This window comes from Microcebus murinus, chromosome 13, assembly GCF_040939455.1.
Source record: "Microcebus murinus isolate Inina chromosome 13, M.murinus_Inina_mat1.0, whole genome shotgun sequence".
NCBI classification, from domain to species: Eukaryota; Metazoa; Chordata; class Mammalia; order Primates; family Cheirogaleidae; genus Microcebus; species Microcebus murinus.
In genome coordinates, this window is record NC_134116.1 from 20,715,294 (window position 1) to 20,735,556 (window position 20,263).

The 20,263-nt window shown below is 38.6% G+C and overlaps 2 protein-coding genes and 1 pseudogene across 3 annotated transcripts in view; 2 read left to right on the forward strand and 1 right to left on the reverse strand.

Moving 5' to 3' along the window:
- UGGT2 (UDP-glucose glycoprotein glucosyltransferase 2) overlaps positions 1 to 7,421 on the forward strand; it is a 206,599-nt gene extending 199,178 nt beyond the window's left edge. The window contains exon 39 of one of the 2 annotated variants that reach the window (XM_012769727.2): positions 6,854 to 7,421. In XM_012769727.2, coding sequence (XP_012625181.1) covers positions 6,854 to 6,876 — 23 coding nt within the window. In that variant the 3' untranslated portion in view covers positions 6,877 to 7,421. The remainder of the gene's footprint in view (positions 1 to 6,853) is intronic. The other variant, XM_012769732.2, reaches the window with a different exon arrangement.
- LOC105874154 (ATM interactor pseudogene) lies at positions 2,304 to 5,196 on the forward strand (annotated as a pseudogene).
- Positions 7,422 to 12,566: 5,145 nt separating the features above from the next.
- DNAJC3 (DnaJ heat shock protein family (Hsp40) member C3) overlaps positions 12,567 to 20,263 on the reverse strand; it is an 88,975-nt gene continuing 81,278 nt past the window's right edge. The window contains exons 10-12 of the mRNA XM_076009334.1: positions 19,182 to 19,314; positions 18,178 to 18,326; positions 12,567 to 16,339 (exon numbers count right to left, since the gene is read on the reverse strand). Coding sequence (XP_075865449.1) covers positions 16,182 to 16,339; positions 18,178 to 18,326; positions 19,182 to 19,314 — 440 coding nt within the window. The 3' untranslated portion in view covers positions 12,567 to 16,181. The remainder of the gene's footprint in view (positions 16,340 to 18,177; positions 18,327 to 19,181; positions 19,315 to 20,263) is intronic.

Here is a 20,263-nt window from a genome sequence, read left to right on the forward strand (position 1 = left end):
CTACAGGGCATGCGCCACCATGCCTGGCTAATTTTTTCTATATATATTAGTTGGCCAATTAATTTCTTTCTATTTATATAGTAGAGATGGGGTCTCGCTCTTGCTCAGGCTGGTTTTGAACTCCTGACCTCGAGCAATCCGCCTGCCTCGGCCTCCCAGAGTGCTAGGATTACAGGCGTGAGCCACCGCGCCCGTCCAGTCTGTGGCTATTCTTGAGCAACAGTAGCAGTTGAGTAGTTTTGATGGAAATCATACAGTGCACAAAACCAAAAATATTTATTTTCTGTCTCTTTACAGAGAGTTTTCCAACCCTTCATTTAAAACATTACATTTATTATCATTATGAGTATGATTGGAGTTAAATAAACCATTTGCTATTTTTCTGTTTGACCTGTGTTCCTTATTCTTTTTATTTTCTTCTTTTCCTTCCTTCTTTTGGTTTTTTTCTTCACATTCCATTTTTCTCCACTATTATTTCTCTAGCCATACTTCTTTTATTTTTTAATGAATTTCTACAGTTTTAATATTATACCACTTCACATAGAGTGTAAGAACCTTCCAAAGTTATACTTCCATTTCTTCCTCCTTTCCTTTATGCTATTGTTATAATGCATTTTACTGCTATATGTATTACAGACCCCACACATTGTTACTATTTGTGCTTTAAACAATTACCTTTTATTAACACCTTTATTAAGAGAACTCACATACCATACAATTCACCCATTTGAAGTGTACAGTTCAGTGGCTTTTAGTATATTCAGAGTTGTGCATCCATCACCACCATCAATTTTAGAACATTTTCATTACTCTGTAAAGAAATCCTAATCCGTTAGCCATCACTCCCCAATTTACTTATCTCTCCACCCTAGGCACTAATCTGTTAATACTAATTATTACTAATCTACTTCTATCTCTACAGATTTGCCTAGATTTCACATAGATGAAATTATACAGTGTCATACTTCATGACTGGTGTATTTCACTTAGCATTATGTTGTTAATAAAAGATATTCTATGAATATTTGTATAGAGGTTTTTGTGTGGACATAATGTTTTTCTTTTCCTTGGGTATATCCTTAGCAGTGGAATCATTGGGTCATATGGTAACTCTATGTCTAACTGTTTGAGACTTCTTCCGAATAGTTGGCCAGACCATTTTACATTCTCACCAAAAGTGTATGCAGGTTCTAGTTTTCTCTACATGCTTATCAACACTTATGTCTTTTTGATTATAAATATCATAGTGGGTGTGAAGTAGTATATCATTGTGGTTTTGATTTGCATTTTGCTGATGGCAAATGATGTTCACCCTCTTATTGTGTGTTTATTGGCAGTACGTATACTTCTTTGGAGAAATATCTGTTGAGACCCTTTGTCTATTTTTGACTTATGTTGTCTTTTTGTTGTTTAGTTGTAAGAGTTCTTTATATATTTTACATATAAGTACCTTATCAGGCACATGATTTACAAAATTTTCTTTTATTTCTTACATTATATTTTCATTTTCTTGATGGTGTCCTTTGCAACACAAAAGTTTCCATTTGAATGATGCTCAGTTTATTTTTTTTCTCCCATTGCTTGTGCTTTTGGAACTGTGGCAAAGATTCTATAGTTAACCCTTGGAAAATGTGGGTTTAAGCTCATAGGTCCACTTATACATAAATTTTTTAAATAAATATATTGGAAAATTTTTTTGGAGATTTGCATCAATGTGAAAAAACTCAGACATACCATACTGACTAGAAATATTGTTTTTAATTAAAAAGCTAGGTATATCATGAATACATTGCATAAAATATATGTAGATGCTAATTTATCATTTACTACCATAAATATATATAAATCTATTATAAAAAGTTAAAATGTGTTAAAATTTATGCACATAGACTGTGCATGGTGCCATTCACAGTAGAGAGAAATGTAAATGTAAAGATGCAGTGTTAAATCATAACTGGAGGCTGGTGCAATGGCTCACAATCCTAGCATTCTGGGTGGCCAAGGTGGGAGGATTGCTTAATTTCAGTAGTTTGAGACCAGCCTGAGCAAGAGTGAGACCCCATCTCCACTAAAAAATAGAAAAATTAGCCCAGCATTGTGGTGCGCGCCTGTAGTCCCAGCTACTCGGGAGGCTGAGGCAGGAGGATCGCTTGAGCCCAGGAGTTTGAGGTTGCTGTGAGCTAGGCTATGCCATGGCACTCTAGCCCAGGCAACAGAGTGAGACTCCGTCTCAAAAAAATAAAATAGGCCAGCGGGCTGTGCAGGAGCCATGGCAGCCTTGGCAGCACAGCGGGTCCCCCAGCTATCCCGGTGGCCATGAGGGAAGGTACCGCCACCTTGGTCCCATGGGGGCCCCCGGGAGCCCAGCTGAGGGACAGCAGCCCCATGGCCCCAACACTGCCAGGAGCTCATCCAGCTGTCGGTGAGTGAGCTGCCTGTACCCGGCCATGCGGACCAGCATCCTCCTGTGCACCATGCATGGCTGTGGCAAGATCCTGCCCAACAGCCCTGTGCTCAACATGCACCTGGTCAAGAGCCACTGCCTGCAGGACAGCATAGTAAATCCAACAATAAGAAAAGATTTGAAAACCATACTGAAATTCTACTGTTGTCCAACTGAAGGATGCCCAAGAGGCCCTGACAGACCATTTTCTCAATTTTCTCTCTAAAACAGCACTTTATGAAAATTCACGCTGAGAAGCAGCATAAATATAGCAAGTGCAGCAATTCGTATGGTACAGAGTGGGACTTAAAGAAGCATATGGAGGACTGTAATAAGACCTTCCAGAGCATGTGTGTCTGTCCCTATGCTAGCATAACCACATTGCAGCCCCACATCTACCAAACTGGCCATGAGATCCCTGCAGAATACAGGGATCCACCTAGTAAGAAAAGGAGAATGGAAAACTGCCTGCAAAACCAGAATTTGTCAAATAAGACCATTGAATCATTGAGTAATCAACCAATCCCCTAGAGCAGACACTCAAGAACTAGAAGCTTCAGAAATAAACCTAGTAGCACCTTTTGAAGATTATTGCGACTCTAATGCCAGAAAGCAGACACTTACAACACCTCCAAGATATCCTCAGAAGTTGCTTTTACCAAAGTGCAAAGCAGCTTTGGTTATACCACCTGTGATGCAGTTTTCTCCTATGCTTGTGTTTGTGTCTACAGCCGACTCCACGGCCCAGCCTGTGGTGTGAGGTGTCCATCAGGGCTGTGTACTTAACTGCCCTTGTTAATAGGAACCCTGATCCTCAGCCTAGATTCACTCTCTTAAGGAGAGCCTACCTCTTCCCGAAAGTGAGCCAGTTAGTACAGGTGTTCAAGTGAACTTTGGTAGAAGTCCATCCACTCCTTTATAAGAACTTGGGAACACATATCAAAAGAACAGCATTTCTTTAATCAGTGTACAGACAGATTTGTCTTATGCCTCACAAAACTTTATACCCTCTACACAGGGGCTAGCCCTGATTCCTCTTTGTCATCTTATTCCCAGACTGACTTGTCATTTGGTTCTCAAGTGTCCCTTCCCATTAGTGTTCACACTCAAACATTTTTGCTCAGCTCTAAGGTAACTTCATCTGTTGCTGCTCATACTGATGCATTTACAGATGCTTGCTTCCATTCAGGAGGGATCTCCAGAGAAACTCAAGCCAGCGGGATGCAAAGTCCAACAGATGGAACAAACTGGAATGTCCGGAGACATTTTTGAGGGTGTTCATTCATCATACAGTGTTGCTACAGACAATATTATAAGCAGCAGTTAGTAGCAGAGACAGTGACTCTGGTTTGTTGCCTCAGAATGACTCTTAAGAGTTTTAAATCAAGATATTGAGAAATCTGTACCAATTATAAATGTCAGTGCACAGAATAGTGTGTTTCCTGCACAGAACACGACAGATAATCAGACCTAAACCATGGATTTAAGTGATTTAGAAAACATCTTGTCAAATAATCTACCTTGTCAGACATTGGTTATCTTAGTAGTCTTTTGTCTGACACGAATCCTGGACCTGACACCCAGCTCCCATCTGGCCCAACTCAGAATCCCAGAATAGATTTTGGTATCAAAGAGTTCTTTTCAGCTTCAAATGTCCAGACTCAAACTGCTGAAGAGAGTGAACTTACCACCATGAACACTGAACCAGACTTGAAATCACTGGACATAGAGACCCAAGTTAACTTCTTACAGACATCTCTGCTAAGTCCTATGGATGTAGGGGAAATTCTAACTTCTTAGGTTACCTTTCCACTCTGCTGGTTGTATTCTTTCATACACCAAAGTTTTTAGGTTTAATGTCCCATCTGTCTGTTTTTACTTTTGTTGTTTATGCTTTTGGTGTCATATGCAAGAAATCATTGCCAAGTCCAGTGTCAGGAATATTTTTCCTTGTTTTTCTTCTAGGTGTTTTATAATTTTAGGTCTTACATTTAGATCTTTATTTTGAGTTAAGTTTTGTATGTAGTGTAAGATAAGAGTCTAACTTTATTCTTTTGCATGTGGATATCCAGTTTGCCCAGCACTATTTGTTGAAGAGACTGTCATTTCCCCACTGAATGTTCTTGGTATCCTGTCAAAGATGAGTTGACCATATACACAACGGTTTATTTCTGTATTCTCTGTTCCATTGGTCTATTTGTCTGTCTTTATGCCAGCACCACTCTATTTTGATTACTGTACCTTTGTAATATGTTATAAAATCAAGAAGTGTGAATCTTCCAACTTTGTTCTTTTTCAAAATTATTTTCATCATCCCTTATGACTCTATATGAATTTTAGGATTTTTGTTTTCATTTCTACAAAAAAATTGGGATTTTGATAGGGCTTGTGTTGAATCTATGCTTTGGGCAGTATAGACATCTTAACAATATTAAATCTTCTAGTCCATAAACATAGAATGTCTTTCCATTTATTTGTCTTTTCTTTTTCCAGCAATTTTTTGTAGTTTTCAGTGTACGAGTGTTTTACCTTCTCAGCTAGGTTTGTTCCTAATTATTTTGTTCCTTTTGATGCTATTCTAAATGGAATTTTTAATACTATACATTATATTGTTTTTATATTTTTATGTTATTTCATATATTTTTTCTTCCATCTGTGTTCTAGGAAAATTCTTTGACTTCATCTTCAGTCTTTCTATTAATTTATTTTAGAGGAGTAATTGCTGCTTAATTTCCAACAGATCTTTCTTATGTGCTAGCTTCTTTTTAATTTAGTTTGTTCTTATGTTTTCATTGACTTTTCAAAAATCTCTTAAATACTAATTAGAATTATAAGTATCAATTTGATTCTCTTAGTTACCTTTGTTTCCTTAGGGTGAGTTATTTTGTGTGTTCATCTTGGTCCTTTTTCTTTTGTTATTGGTCTTCCTCAAATACCTGGAGATTCTTGGCTGTTTGTATGTATTTTAATATGAAAGATTAGATTGATCAAGTCAAGTAACTCATAGGTTTTTCTCTGCCCTGGTGTAAATGTGTTTATTTCTCCAATAGGCTTCTTCCCTGAATGGGAGGGTTAATTAGTAGCTCTAGGCACATGAGCATGGTGTACAGCTGGCAGGCTTGCCTCTAAATGTGTGTGCATGGAACAGATCTGACACAGCACCCCAGAAGCCCAAATGAGGGTTCTTTACTCAAGAGCATAGATACCCATATAAAAATTTCTGACACAGCACCCCAGAAGCCCAAATGAGGGTTCTTTACTCAAGAGCATAGATACCCATATAAAAATTTCTTTCTCTCTCGCCCTTTCTCTCTGTCTCTCTCTTTTTCTCAGTAGATTGTTCACTTTTTTTCAAGAATGGACTTCTACTCTTTATATTGGAATAAATACTAGGCTGTCAGTTTCTCTCTGGGATGCAGAAGAGGAGAGTTGGGTATTGACAGGCACAGATTTCCCACAGGTAGTCCTTCACTTCATTGCTTCACTGTCTCACTCACCACTTACTGGTGTTCACTGTTAGGAGGCTCTGCAGGCTCCTCCAGCAGGAAAGCCAACTCCTTGTCTTAGCTGTATATTCTGGGATAACATTGTTTTAGGTATCATTATACTCCCATTGCCCATTTCTAGCAGTTCATCAGTAACTCTGTCCCAACAATGTCTCACAACCATTTCCCTCGTTCTTGTTATTGTATTTTTTCTCTTTTATATCTATTATCTTTCTGGGGGAATTTAGTGAAGAGAGATACATAATCTTCCATCTTGAATTGTGGAACAGGATTATTTTAATTAATTTCTCCTTGAAAATAATTGTTTTGAGTTCTCAGTCCTCTTAAATCAGTTAATATGTGACCAAAAGAAACCATTTTGTTCTCTAAAAGTCTCCATTAGAATTGCTCTCACGTTTGTGCAGCACTTATGTCCCTGTCTGAGTACTCTGTCCTCCCATCTCAGAAGAGGACTATAAATGTCTTCTGCTGTTTGTTGTTCCATTACATCTGTCAGTATTTTTCAGGGCCTCTATCTGCCAGGCAGGGTGATATATCCTAGAGATGACAAAGAAAAATAAGTTATGCTCCTTGTCCTCAGACTCATGGAAGCTCACATTCTTTTTTTTTTTTATATATATATATATATTTTTTTTTTCTTTCTCCAGAATATAGGCAGGAATACAGAAGGAAGCTCACATTCTTTGAGGGTAAAAAGACAAGTAGTAGTTATGATACAGTATGATACCAAAAGGTATGAAGAACTAATCTCATGTTGGATAATGAAGCATATAGGTACTGAACAACCTAATAAAAGGATCCTCAGTCAACACTAGTGTTTTTTCTGTGTCTCATACTGCAGTGACATTTAAGCTAATTTTATACTGAAGATTTCAAGAACTAAATAAACTTTTCTCTCCTACAGTTTTGACACATGATGAACTCTAGGACTGGTTTATATGGAAAGAAAGGTGGAAGTATGACAAGAAATCTATCTGCTGGGGAATTGTGGAACCACTGCTAAGACTATGTGGATATTTCATTAAGATCAGTGACATATTCTTCAATTTTAAAAATTGTAATTATTTAAAATACATGTACTTAATGTATTGAATAAATTTAAGTTATATAAGAAATTACCATGGAGTATTTAAAACTATGTGTCTTTTTTCCTGACTGCTTAAAACACACTGGGTTTTCACCAGTTAAAGTTTGATATTTTGCCAGATAGCCCAGTAGAAGGTACCTGGCTACCTGGTCAAACCATTCTGCATCCTTTTATATCCAACTTTATGTGCATCTGCATTTCCTTATTCACAAAACACACTTAAAATTAGAGAAACCAATTTTGTATTTTTCCTTCTGAGGAAAAAAAAAGACTTACAGTTATCTCTGAATAATAAAAACAAAATTAAGCCCATTTATACCTTAACTATTGTTTTAAAATGGAAGTAATACTATACTGTAATTCATTTTTCTTAAACCATATGATGCTTTACTCCTATGCTATATTTGTATTTTTTAATGTTTCTAATTTTATTTCATAAAATGATATTCATGGGTATTTGGGGTATATGTGTATTCTTTTAAAAAAGGGACTGGGCTCCTTAGTGCTAAATTTGGTATAGCAAAAAAATTTAGAAAGGACTAGGTACTTTTATAGAAACTAAATTAAGGATGTAAACAGTTTGTTTTCCTGTTATGTATTAATAATAGATGAATAAGAATAATTAATTGCTTAAATATTCTAGAATCATAAGATCTCAAAACTCAAGGAGACCTCAGTGTCATTTGGACCCCATCCCCTGAAGAATCTGATTCAGTAGGTCTAAAGTGAGCTTGGGAAATCATGATTGTATAAAAGCTCTCCAGATGCTTCTATTGATGAGTGAAGTTTTGGAAACATTAGAGTATAGTTCCCAGCCAGTACGCCAGCCCCCCTTACAAGGCCCTGTCAAGTGGAGCTTCAGGCCATCTGGGAAACCTCTGGGCTGACGGGGAACTCTCTACCTCTACAGTCAGCCTCTGTGCACACGGTTCCGTCATGAGCTAGAAGCTGTCTGCTGGCAGTCCCTGCCCATACTCCTTTGAGTTCTTCAGAACAAGGCTAATCCTTCTGTATTTGACAACACAGCCCACAGAGTGTTTGAAAGAAACTACTCTTTCCCCCAGCAGCTCCATCATTCTTGGTAAGATCACCCACCTTTCCCTCTTCTGTCCTCCCTTTGTTACTTGTGTTGTCTGTGAGAAAATAAAGTGTTCTAGTTGTGGCCTACTCTGGTGCACTAGGTTATTCTCGTGGGTTCAGAGGAGCCTCTGGAGACTGTCAGAGGCTGGAGCGCTAACATGTGCTGGGGTGGCCAATGCCATGGTGCTTGCTGGCTCTGTCTGCGTGGGAGTCGGAGGTAGTGCTAGAGTTCGGCGAGAGGCTCCAAGGTTCTAGGTCAGGCCGGGTGCTCCACCCTGCTACCCAGAGGTCTGCTGTGGTGGTTGGGGCAGAAGCCGTAACTGACTGTAAGATGGTATTTTGTTTTCCTTTGTGAAAATGTTGTGGGAAGAAGGATCACATGTAGGAAGAGAATGTTGTGCGAAGCTGGGCAGAGACACCTGATTCCCACCCTTGTTACTAGTCTTCTCCAGTATTGTAGATTCCGTATTTCATAGGGTGTAAGCTCAAATTGCAGAATAATGTAAAACATAGTCTTGACGGCTCCCCTCCCTGTTTGTATCTTGTGATTTGAATGGCTGATTGACTTATGTCATTTCAAGATGAGTGATACCTTGTATCAGAAAACCCAGATTTATAAATAAGGCATTTCTTTATAGGGAGATATTTTAATAAAATGGCTCATTTTAAAATCCTGTTATGTCAAGAGCTCTCAGTGCATACAGAGTGCTGTGCCATACAAAAATCTACCCTCCTCAGGGACACGTTACATAACTGAACCATAGGTCTAACTTGAGGATCTTGAAGATTGACCAGGGGATGCTGAGCGAATGTAAGCTGAGGGCTTTAACCGTACATTCAGGATCCCAAATTCTGGTTCTCAGGGGCACGCCCTATTATCAAGTTTTAACAAAAATCAAATCCGAAGGGGGAAAAACTATTTTCTACCTGTGAGAAGTTATAATCTCTTCTCTTTTTCCCTCCTTAAAAAAAAAGTGTCAGAACAGGCAGATTATCTACACTGAGAATTAGGAGTTTGAGCTCTAACCATAGTGACATGTGAGTTTTATGTAGAAAATAGACCCAGAATATGAGCCTGAAAACAATCCAAAGTCTTCAAAGCACCAAAGTCTGCAATGCTTAGATTCAAAAGGTCTTATATTTTGGAAGTGCCCATCATTTGGCTCCAGTTACCTCTCGTTCCTAGAGGACAGTGTAGCTCCTAGAGGGAAAGAGTCAAACGCTTCCAAACGGCACCACAGGCCATGTCAGGGCTACAGTTACAGATAAAATCAGGCGTTTCTTTAATATTAAAAATGTAGTTTGATGCATAAGCGGGACTCTGCCCACAGGAATGCTTGTTCCTGTGCCAGGTCTTGACCCCAGGGCCTGAGAAGCAACTGAACAGGAAGTTACCTCCACCCCAGAGGAGGCTTCAGGGACCTGGTAGAATAATTTCAGAGGCAATAGGTATGTGGCAAGTCAGAACATTCCTTCAGTGATTAAAGCATGGCTAAGAGCATCTTCTCCTCTGACATAAAACAGCAAAGAAGTTAATAAAATTTAACTCTCCACTAATGAACAAATACGACTTCATTAAAGGATTGACATGTGTTTTAGATCCGTGGTTCCAGAGATCAAGTAAAAGGTGCTAATGGACCCTTGCTCAATAACCAGGGTGTAAGCCATGAGCCCAGCCGCTGTCTTGCCCATTTCTGTTACTTAATGCACTAAAGGGAGGTCCACTCTCTCTAAAGAACCACTTGATTGGTTAAAACTCACCTTTGGTGGCAAATGAGGGAGGGGGAACATAAAGGTCTGGGACCTTGACCGCCAAAATTCAAATTACAGGCAATTTTGTAATTTAGAGGTGCTTGGTCAGGTGTGCAAGCCCATCTTACAACCACGCTTTTGCAAAAGTCTTGAAGTATTGTGGTAATAGAATGGCTGTTCCCCATTTTGTAGTTAATTAACCCAATTATCAAATACAAACTTCTATCTGCTGAGAAATTCTAGAGTGAAGCCTCTTAGAACTTAACTATTAACAACTGTGGTAAAAGATCTCAGATTTGGAAAATAATCTCATCCTCTACTATTGATAATTACTTGAATTTAAGAAGCTTACTTCAGTTATATAGGTCTGCCCAAATATGTGTGATTTGTATCCTATCTGATGTGATTTTTTTTAAAAAACTGAAGATTTTTATTAGAATTAAAGGAAGAAAAATTACTCAGACTTTAAAGACTGGCTCAAAACCAAAATGTTGACTAGTGAAGACTCCAGAGTAATTTTTTGTTTAAAATTTGGGGAGAAAGAGGTGAGGAATAATTATAGTACTAGCTTGGTTGGGTAAGACACACTTTGAAGTAACTCGAACTAATCATACAGTAGAGCAGCTAGTGTAAAGCAACGGACTCGAACTACTTTCCATAAACCTCGATCCAACCACTATACATAGCTTCTGCCTTTGTTTCCCCACACCCTACGTCTATTTGTAAAATGTTTATCTAAATAAGGCCAGTAATGTAGTAGGTCTCCCTAATATGTCCACAATTCAACAACTATTTCAAATTCAAATAATTTAAATACCTACCTGTGTGCCAAGCTGTCCTTTTGAAGTTACTAGACCAGTATAAATAACATTCAGTAAATATTCAAATGAAAATGCTGTGAAGAGCAAAGCCTAAAGAAGTGACACTTAAGATGAAACCTGAAGTAGGTATAAGCACTGGTCAGGCAAGAATAATAATACTGAGTTTTCTTCATTCAAGAACTGAAAGGCAGCCTGTTCTGCGTAGAGCCTGGGTGTATAAGGTCATGCAAGGGAGTTTATAAACCATGTGGAGAGCTTTGGTGATTTGTTCCTAAAGTGCAATGAAGGGCTCACATCCATTAATATAAATCCCAAATCGCTCCGTGAATATTTTTATGCCTGCATTGTTTACATAATAGTTACGTTCATAACGGCAGTACTTGCTGTGTCCAGTAAAAGCTCTAGATTTGCTAATACTCCTCTCTTTCATTGCACAACATTCATAATAAATTTCTTCTGATCTGAGAACCCGTCCTATAGGCAGAACCCTCCATGCACGCTGGCGTATGTGCGTCCAGTCGGAGGAAGAGATGCTGCTTTATTTGCACAAAAAGTGTACAACTGTAGAACGAAGTTTTTCCACTTTTGAGGTAACAAAAGTATAAACATTGCAGGAAACAAAATATTGCAACAAGTAGTATATATGAAGGAGAATTAATAAAATCCTAAGAGAAACTTGATACAGTGATATGCCTATTTGTTAGAAGTTATTCCTTTGCTATCTCTAAAGCATCCTTCACATAGAGAAAAATCACATCTATTTAGGGAAACCAGTGTAAGGGGGGAAATCCTTTTAACTGTACCAACAAATGGCATGTTGTACTTAAGGATGTACCTGTAGGAATCTCCTATCATAACAGGGAGATATATAAATACCCAAAAGACTTAGAACAGTTGAAATCCACTAAGAAATGCTGCAGGTAAGTTTCTCTCTTCGTTTCCTCAGACTTTGACACTAATTTTACTTCCCAGTGGCTGTTCCAAGCCGAGGCTGCTCTTCCTGGGACTGTCTCAGCCAGAGTGGTTCCTGTCCCAGAAGACTCAACTGCTGTGATCAGGAATAAAAAGACCAAAGTGAAGGCCGGAAATGTGTTCACACTGCAACCAGAGCTGTCTTCCTGTATGCATCATTAGAGATGGAATCCTGTGCGAGGCAATACATTAATGTGCATATTGTGCTTCTGTTTATCATACAGCCATTCCAAAGGAAGGATCTGCTCAGCAGGAGGTTTGCAGAGTTTAGGGCTCTCCGGTGTGAACTGTAAGCCTTAAGATGGGGTGGGAAGGAGGAGGGGTTGGTGCTTGCTGCTAATCGAGAGCTCCTGAGGCTCTGGGAACAGGATCCGGACCTCCCTTCCTCTCCCAGGTCCCAGCAGCCAGGGGCCCGTGTTTATCCTCAGGCTAAGGCTTTCATATTGCTAATGTCACGGAAAAGTGCTATATAAATCTCTCCTTGAGTTTTAAGATACACAGAATATAGAATTGAGAGGAAAGCTACTTTTGTTTGTAGCTGGAAATTTGATTGTGATAGGCTGTGGTGTCCTCAGGACCCTAACTGAATTGTACAAATAGGGTATAAAAGGGAAAGATTTAAGACAAAACCAATTTAAGTGTTAGATTTTAACAGTATTGAAATGGAAGAACGGTCCACTTTTTTAAGTCCTAGCTGTCCTAGGACTTTGGGCACTTAAGAGATTTTAGCCATTTCTGCTTTTTGTGTTTTGACCTTCCTGATCAACTCATTTAATCAACTCATTTAAAGGGGAATCCTTTTGTCACCTCAGTCACTGATTTTGGGTGAAAATAGATTTCTCCTAAGGTGGACTTTCTTCAAATGTTTTACACTCAAAGACGAAAAATGAATCAAAAGCAAGTACTGATATGACCATAAATATTTTTATTAAATGTGAAAATACACGGGCATAAAAATAGTACCCATATTTGTAGACATGTCTGAGACCCATTTCAAATAATATTAGGTTCCTTTTTTATTAAAACACTAAATTGAGATGGATTAAGTTACTTAGTCTTGTCCCATTCAAAACAAATGATAAGCTTATGGTAAGAGTAATATTTTGATTTATCAGACATCCCAAATTTTTACCTCCATCCTCTGCTTTCCACTGCAGGTAATTGTTTCAGCCACAGACAAATGCAACAAAACCTGCTACTATACACAAAGCCACGCAGTGGCTAATCTTACTTTTAAATCATTCAGCAAATGAGATCATCTGTAAACAAAAACCCAAATAACCCCCACCTCTTAACATCATTGGAAATTACAGTATAAACTGCTACTGAGAAAGGAATGATCTGATTTAGGAAAAGGATATTATTGACAAATTAGCATTTGCCTTCCTCCTTTATAAACATGGAAAAGTCAGCTACATTCAGCAAAGGTACATGAATTTCTCTAGGTTATCTCATTGATTTGTACTCAATGAAAACCTGCAAGGCCCATCACCAGTGCCCTGTATCTGTAAGGCAGTTGGCTCCAATACAGACCTGAGGAGCCATTTTTAACTTACACATCTTGTGCGCTTTTCATGGTAAATGTCAAATACGACTTCTCACCAATTTCATGCCTTTAAGGTGAAATTTTTCATTATCCACCATGAGAACAAAATGGTGTCAATTTCAAGTTGTGATTTTATTGGCCACCTTTTCAACCTAGTTATGTTATATTTTTCTTTTAAAAATAAAAAAATGGATAGTTTTTAGATTCCATTATCAGAGCTCCAAAAATCTGTCTTCATACTGATTTAAAATAGACTTTTAATACTGACTGAGTCATTTTAAAATTAGTATTGTTATATCCAATTCACATTACTATTGAAATTGTTTTCCAGTTTTCATCTATTCATGGTAAAACACAAACTTTCAGAACAGGAATTAAATTTAGTCTCCCTTTGTATAACAGTTTTATTAATACAATGCTTCTAGGCTGATGTGTTTAATACTTCTTGCTGTGACTTTTTGGTGACTTGTGGAGGTCACCACAAAAGAAGGGCAGAGTTTAACAATATAGCTAAGGCTAGGGTGGCCTGATTTTACTTTTCCTGAAAGAGCCACGGGATTGCCTGGTACCTGCAATCCCCAAAGAAAAGTGAAAGCAGCCCACCCAAAAAAGTAAAATGCCCTTTTAGTAGTATGCTTTACACTGCACAATCATCTCCTGTGTCAGGCAGGAGGAAAGACTATTCTATCCCTTTACACATCCAGGATTTTTCTCTCTGTAAAGAAGCACTGAGTGACCATCTTTCCATTTGGGTGAACACCAAAAGATTGCTGATGGATGTCAAGGCTGGCACTCAAAGGTCGTTACTTTCTTCGTTAATCACAAAACAACAGATTGCAGGGAATTCATTTCCTTCCATGACGTTGGCACGTGGCACCAGAGTTTCTTTCTCTTCACTAAAACAGGCAAGCAACTATCTGCACATTTCAGTTGTCTAACTCCATGGTAAGACTTTAGGGATAGAAATTATGGTGATTACTAGCGAAGAAATGAAAATATACACAAGCCTCCAGGTGGCAGGTGGCAGGCAGTGAGGCCCTGGACATGTCTCCCGTGTGGCCTGGCCCTCAACCATCCCAAACACCCTCTGGCTCCTTCTTGTTGGCAACTTTCATCCTCTCCTCTAAGTGGAAGGGTAAGTGACTTGATATTTCCTTTTATCTGGTTCTGTGTGAAAATTCTTTACTGTGGTCCAAAGAATTTACAGGGACATCACATACAAAAGGAACCAGATTGAAAAAAATATTGCTTATATAACTAGGGAAGTAATGAGATTACTAAGAGTAAAGAGTAGACAAAAATGAATTTACCTTGGAAATTATTTTCACACTGGCTTGAATTGAGACACTAAAACAGAATGAAAGCTGCAAGCTGTTCGCTAGTTTTCAAAATGCATTGTTAAGTTTATTGGTAGGAAATAGACTCCTAAATAGCAAAAAGCACTTAAGTGTTTTGCTCAGTTCAACTATGTGATTTATTTTGTCCCTCAGTTAAAAAAGATCTTTCCACATATGTTTCAGGATATGACTGTAGAAGAAAATGACCTGTGCTTGGCTGCTGTAGATGGTTGTGGTCAATATGCCTCCCACAATGAATTAAAATGCTTGATTTCATAAAAATAAATTAGACTCTTTACTGCTTAAAATGGTTCAGGGCAAAACCAAAAATCTTTGAGAATAAAGGTAGTAATTCTTATCAAAAGTATTTGGCTCAGATTTTAAATGCATCATCAATAGTTCCATAAATATTCGATGTTCTCGATTAAAGTAACACATTTTTTAGGGCCAAAATTATCCAGCATATAAGACTAAATAGTTTGCTTCTTAAATAGTTATCTTCTTAAAAGGTATCTCAAGAGATGCCATCTTATTAAATGAAATGATATAGCCAGAGCTGACTAAATTTGCAAGCCTGTATTTTCTTCTAGGCAGGAGAACATCTAGCGGCATCAAGGTCTGTTAGAGAAGCAGATCTGTTGTTTCACACACACTAGCAACAGGTCCCACATGGGAGTCACTGCAGTCCAGGTGGTCAGGCCCAGATACAGGAGGAGAAGCTGCCCCACTCTATTAAGAGGAGTAAACGTGGCATTCTGTGTGTGTTTATGTTGACTGAGCAACTTTACATTTCTAAGCCAATCCTGTTACAGGAAATTCTATATAACAACCCAGAACTTCAGTTGTTTAAAAAGTATTTCAATCTGCAATATTATTTTAAATAATACCACTATTATCTGAACCTATTTACATATTAATTTTAATTTGTGTTTAATATTAAAAGGGCCCATAAGTATTTATACTTAAATTCAAGTTAAGTGGTTTTCAGTATTCTCCATGTACTAAACAAAAAAATATATATGTTTAACATCAATCCAAAGTCTAAACTTGGATATATCAACTATCATTTGGTGGCAGGTCTTCTGAAAGATGGACTCTGCCCCTTCCTTCAGTGATAGCCATGTTGACACTAGCAGCGGTGTAAATGCATGTAAAGACTTAACTTGCATTCTTGTCCCTAAGAACATACAGTTCAAAATGTTCATATTGTCTTTAAGCATTTTGAAACATAACCAAGTCTCATAAAGATTACAGCTCCTGCTTATACACGTAGGCACTGACTTGCTATGGCAAGGCTGGGAACAGAAGAATGTCTACACTGAGAGGAATGCTCCAGTGTAGGAAAATACAGACAGCAGTAGCACTTCCACAGGAGAGCCTGCCTCAGACCACTTCCAGACATTCCTAAATGTATACAGGCTGCTTTGTCAGAAACAGCCATTCCTCGCCTCTCTGCCTTTGCAAATCCATCAACCTTAAATCTAACATGGATAAGAACAGATTTTTTCCTATTAAAATAACTCTTTGGTTATGGACAAACTGAAAGATTTGAGATTTTTTTTTCATTAGGATCCCAGAACAAGGTTTCTTTGTTTTTAATCTTTAAAAAAATTAAGAAGAGCAGAAAAACAGTTGGTTTAATTGAAGTGGAATTTAAATCTAAATGGTCCGCCTGAGCTAAAGGGGTTGAACCCTTGCCATGAGTTCCAGCTTCTGTGGAAAGGGTTGCCACCACCTCCTTGTTGGCTCTCTGCATCCAGGGGATCTTCTCCATCGTCAAACTTCTTCCTCATTTCTAGAAAGAAACCAACAAATTAAGACACAGGAAATAACTAAGGTGTTGGGGACAGGGATTAGGTTTACTTTTTAGTTATCAAAACAGTTGGGCCTGATATTCAAAAATCCAGGCTCTCCCATTCCCACTCTGAAGGAACAGACTAAAGAAACACCAGTCACACTTAAGTGGGTGAGGTTCAGGGTTAAAAATAGGTCTTCATTGAAATTCAGGCCCTTAAATCTCACCTTAGAAAAAACTACCCAAGCTTGATAACTGTTCCAGGAATTCTTAGGAAAAATAATTCCAGAGAAAGAGACCTCCAAAAGTCATACTCTTCCAAATAATACAGCCACATCATCACCCTAACCGCCCAAAATGAGGTCTGCCAGGCAATGACCTCATCAACCCACCAAGCATCTAATGAGCTTTCTAGAGTCTCACTATTCAATCTCAACAGCACTAAGTGCTTCAGACATGAGGGGAGAGAGGCCCCCATAACCTACAACTCTAGGAGGCTCACCTTTCCTGCTCACTTGTGTGATTGACGCCCCCACTGCTGGGCCTCTCAGCCCTGAGCAGAGAAGACAATGCAGACACGTGAGAGAAGTGGGCAATGAGGACTGCCGCGGGGATCGGAAGAAAGAGCTAATGTCTTTAGAGCACTTAGAAGAAGAGAGTTCATCCTGAAAATAAGAACAGGAGCCAGGAAAACAAACCTGCAGTTTTTTCTCAGTGCATGTGTTTGTGCCAGTTGCCTCCCTGCTACCTTAAAGCCCAGCTGAAGAGTGCCCTTCCCCTAAGATTCCAGACTCCCAGTCGGATGGAGCTGCCCCACCTGGGCATTACGCAGGACAAGAGGATCGAACTGTTCAAGGGATATCATAAACACTCAATATTTGCTGAATAACAAGACAGTATGTATCTTACACTACCTAAAAAGGGAAGTACATTTCTGTCTCTCTTACTGGATTATAAATTACCTGAGAACAAAGGATTATTAAACTTCAATTCCATAACATAAATAGGTACTTTAAAAAGATTTGCCAAATAGGAATAAAACTTGATTTCTTCTCTTTTTGTTGAATTTGTCTAACTCAAATCAGAGCTTCTGCTACCATGGACATGGACGGCCACAAAAAAGCAGTATCAGCTTAACATTCAATTCCCTCCAGCAATAGCAAAGCTTTTCCAATATTACCTCAATTCTTAGCCTGTCTTCCTCTTACTTTCCAGGCCATATTAGTGTTTGACAAACGATCACATATATCAGTCAGTCAAACTAATGATCATTGGATCTGGGGCAAGATCCCTGGTGAACACATTCACAAGATATGGCAGGCCTGGGCTGGCTATCTGCTCTTCTCCCCACCGAGCAGTGCAGCCTGGCATGCTGGTTTCCTCATCAAGCTCCTGTGAGTTTGGTGAGAGAATTCATTATTGACTGTGAAGTTGGAAGAAACCTGGAAGATACTGTGTTATCCTCGGTGTTGTGTGCTTTTCATACCACAGGTGGCGAAAAAACTGAGAACCAAGAAAGTTCTAAAAACTTGTCCAAATAGAAAAAAGATTCAGACTCAGGTTTTCTGATTCCACATTTGATGGTCTTCTCACTGTATCACACACGTGAGTGTCCCCAGAGTTGGACGAGGACAGGCATAAAACTGGAGTTCTGAAGCTGCAAGGCCAAGGACCAGTCACCAGCCCTCACTATCCAATAGTCCCATGGGGACAACCCACCATGCTCTCCACCCTCTACCTCTGACGCTGCCTCTACGATGGGTCAAAGGAGTAAGAGCTAATAAGTCACCAGTTCCACTATCTCAAGAGAAGAGAAAGATGATAAAGGTAAACAATACCTGGATCAGAAAGGACTTCTTTAGCAGCTGCTATGTCAATGAACTTTTTCTCAGCTTTTTTCTTTTCTTCTTCATTCTGGAAGTTATCTGGGTGCCACTGCAGTGCTAATTTTCGATATGCTTTAATGATTTCTTGCTTTTTAGCATTTCTGAGAGATGATAAAAATTAATAATAAATAGTTAAGACATATCCAACAAAAGGGCCATAAAACTTAGAAAAGCCAATTAAGATCCCACTGGCCATTAACAACCTGTTTTTTCTAATAGTTCCAATGGTATCAAAGGTCAAAGATTTGGCAGCCAGTACTGGATAATCAGTAAAGCTGATCAGGTTTCTTTTAAGATTATTGGGGCTAAAATAAAGTACTCTTGATCTTTATAATTTTCTCCTTTAAAAAATTCACATAGATGAAATCTTTTAACTCTGAATTCCCAAATTACCATGATTTAATTCTTGGCCTTTAAAAAGATACTTTGACTCTTTGAATCCCACTTTCAATTTTGCTTCTTCATTAGCTTACTTAATATTAGCAGGAATAAAGTTTCAGACATTTGACTGAAAGCTTGATAGGGAAGGTAGATCTTATATAAAAACATATACCAAATAAATGATATACTTCCCAGTGCCTGCAAAATAATTATAAAATACTACTTTACTTTTAGGCTTAGAGAAGGCTCATTCCCTCTCCCACTCCAACTGAAAGAAAGGTCACTCCTACCTCTCTACACTTCTTAAAAAATCCAGACCTAGGACCTGTTCATGCTACAGTGTCCTATCTTTGTCACCAACTACTAATTCTCTATTGTTGCATTATTAGTCTCTACCAAAGAGGTCTGCCTATAACATAATCAAAATAGCTGTATGATGTTAAAGATTGTTAGCGTTTAATATGTATAACTGAAATTACATATGTAAAAAAAAATCAGAGAAGAAAAAAGAGCAGTTATTAGCTTTAGAACAGTTGATTAAAAATAGCAGTGCAAGTTTTAAATTAATAATTCACCTTTTTACTCCCAAGATTTTATAATAATCTCGTTTCTGCGACTGTTTCAATAATCTTTGTGCTTTCTCTAGACCTTCCCGAATCTGCTGATCATTTTCATTGTGTTCCTGAGCAGTTTCATAATCCTGAATAGCTGTCAAAATATGTTTAAGATAATACTGTTAAAGGAAATTACAATTGGTTGCCTTTACTTGTCCTGCAAAATTGATCCTAAAGTCATCCTCCCCAACCCCTTCACTCTTTTGCCATCAGTGCCAAAAGCCTAAATGATATCACCTTAATGATTTTATTCAAAAATTTACAAAGGCATAATAATTAAGGCTGAGTTTAGGTAGCTTATCATTCCCATTCAACAAGAGTCACTGCTGTTTACCTGCCCTCCCACACTGTCTCCCCACACCGTCTCCCCACACCAGGGGTCCCCAAACTTTTTAAACGGGGCCAGTTCACTGTCCCTCAGACCGTTGGAAAGTGCGCACTGTGGCCCAGAACGAGTCAGGGGCTAAGCATGACAAGGCAACGGTGGCAAAAACACCCGGTGTCCTAGGCAGGCGGCATGTGGCCCATGGGCCATAGTTTGAGGACGCCTGCCCCACACCCTCTAGGTATTTTAACATCAGCACTTTATACAGAGCAATCTTACCACTACACTAAGACTGAAGTGACTGTCACATAGGAAAGAGACAGTGGCAAAGAAAATCTGCATAGTCAGTCATGGGCTGACAGTGCAGAAGACTCTCAGAGTTAGAAAGGGAGCCAGAGGAACCGTCGGCAATCAGAAGGACTGGGATAGCCACAGGCTCCAACACCAACTGATACAAACCTAATTTTTGTTTTTAAAGTGTAAATCAAAACACAAAATATAATACATATAGTTCTAGTATGAGAAATCTGGTGATAATCCACATTATATCTTTTATTTTAGAATATTTTAAATATTTAGAAAATACAAGACATCTGGATATCTAATATCCTCTAGATAGGACTACTGACAAGGTTGGCCCCTGGCTAGTGTTTGGGAAGTTGGATTTCTGGAGTATTCCCAACATTCCCTGATAAGAATGGCTCACTATGCCTGAACA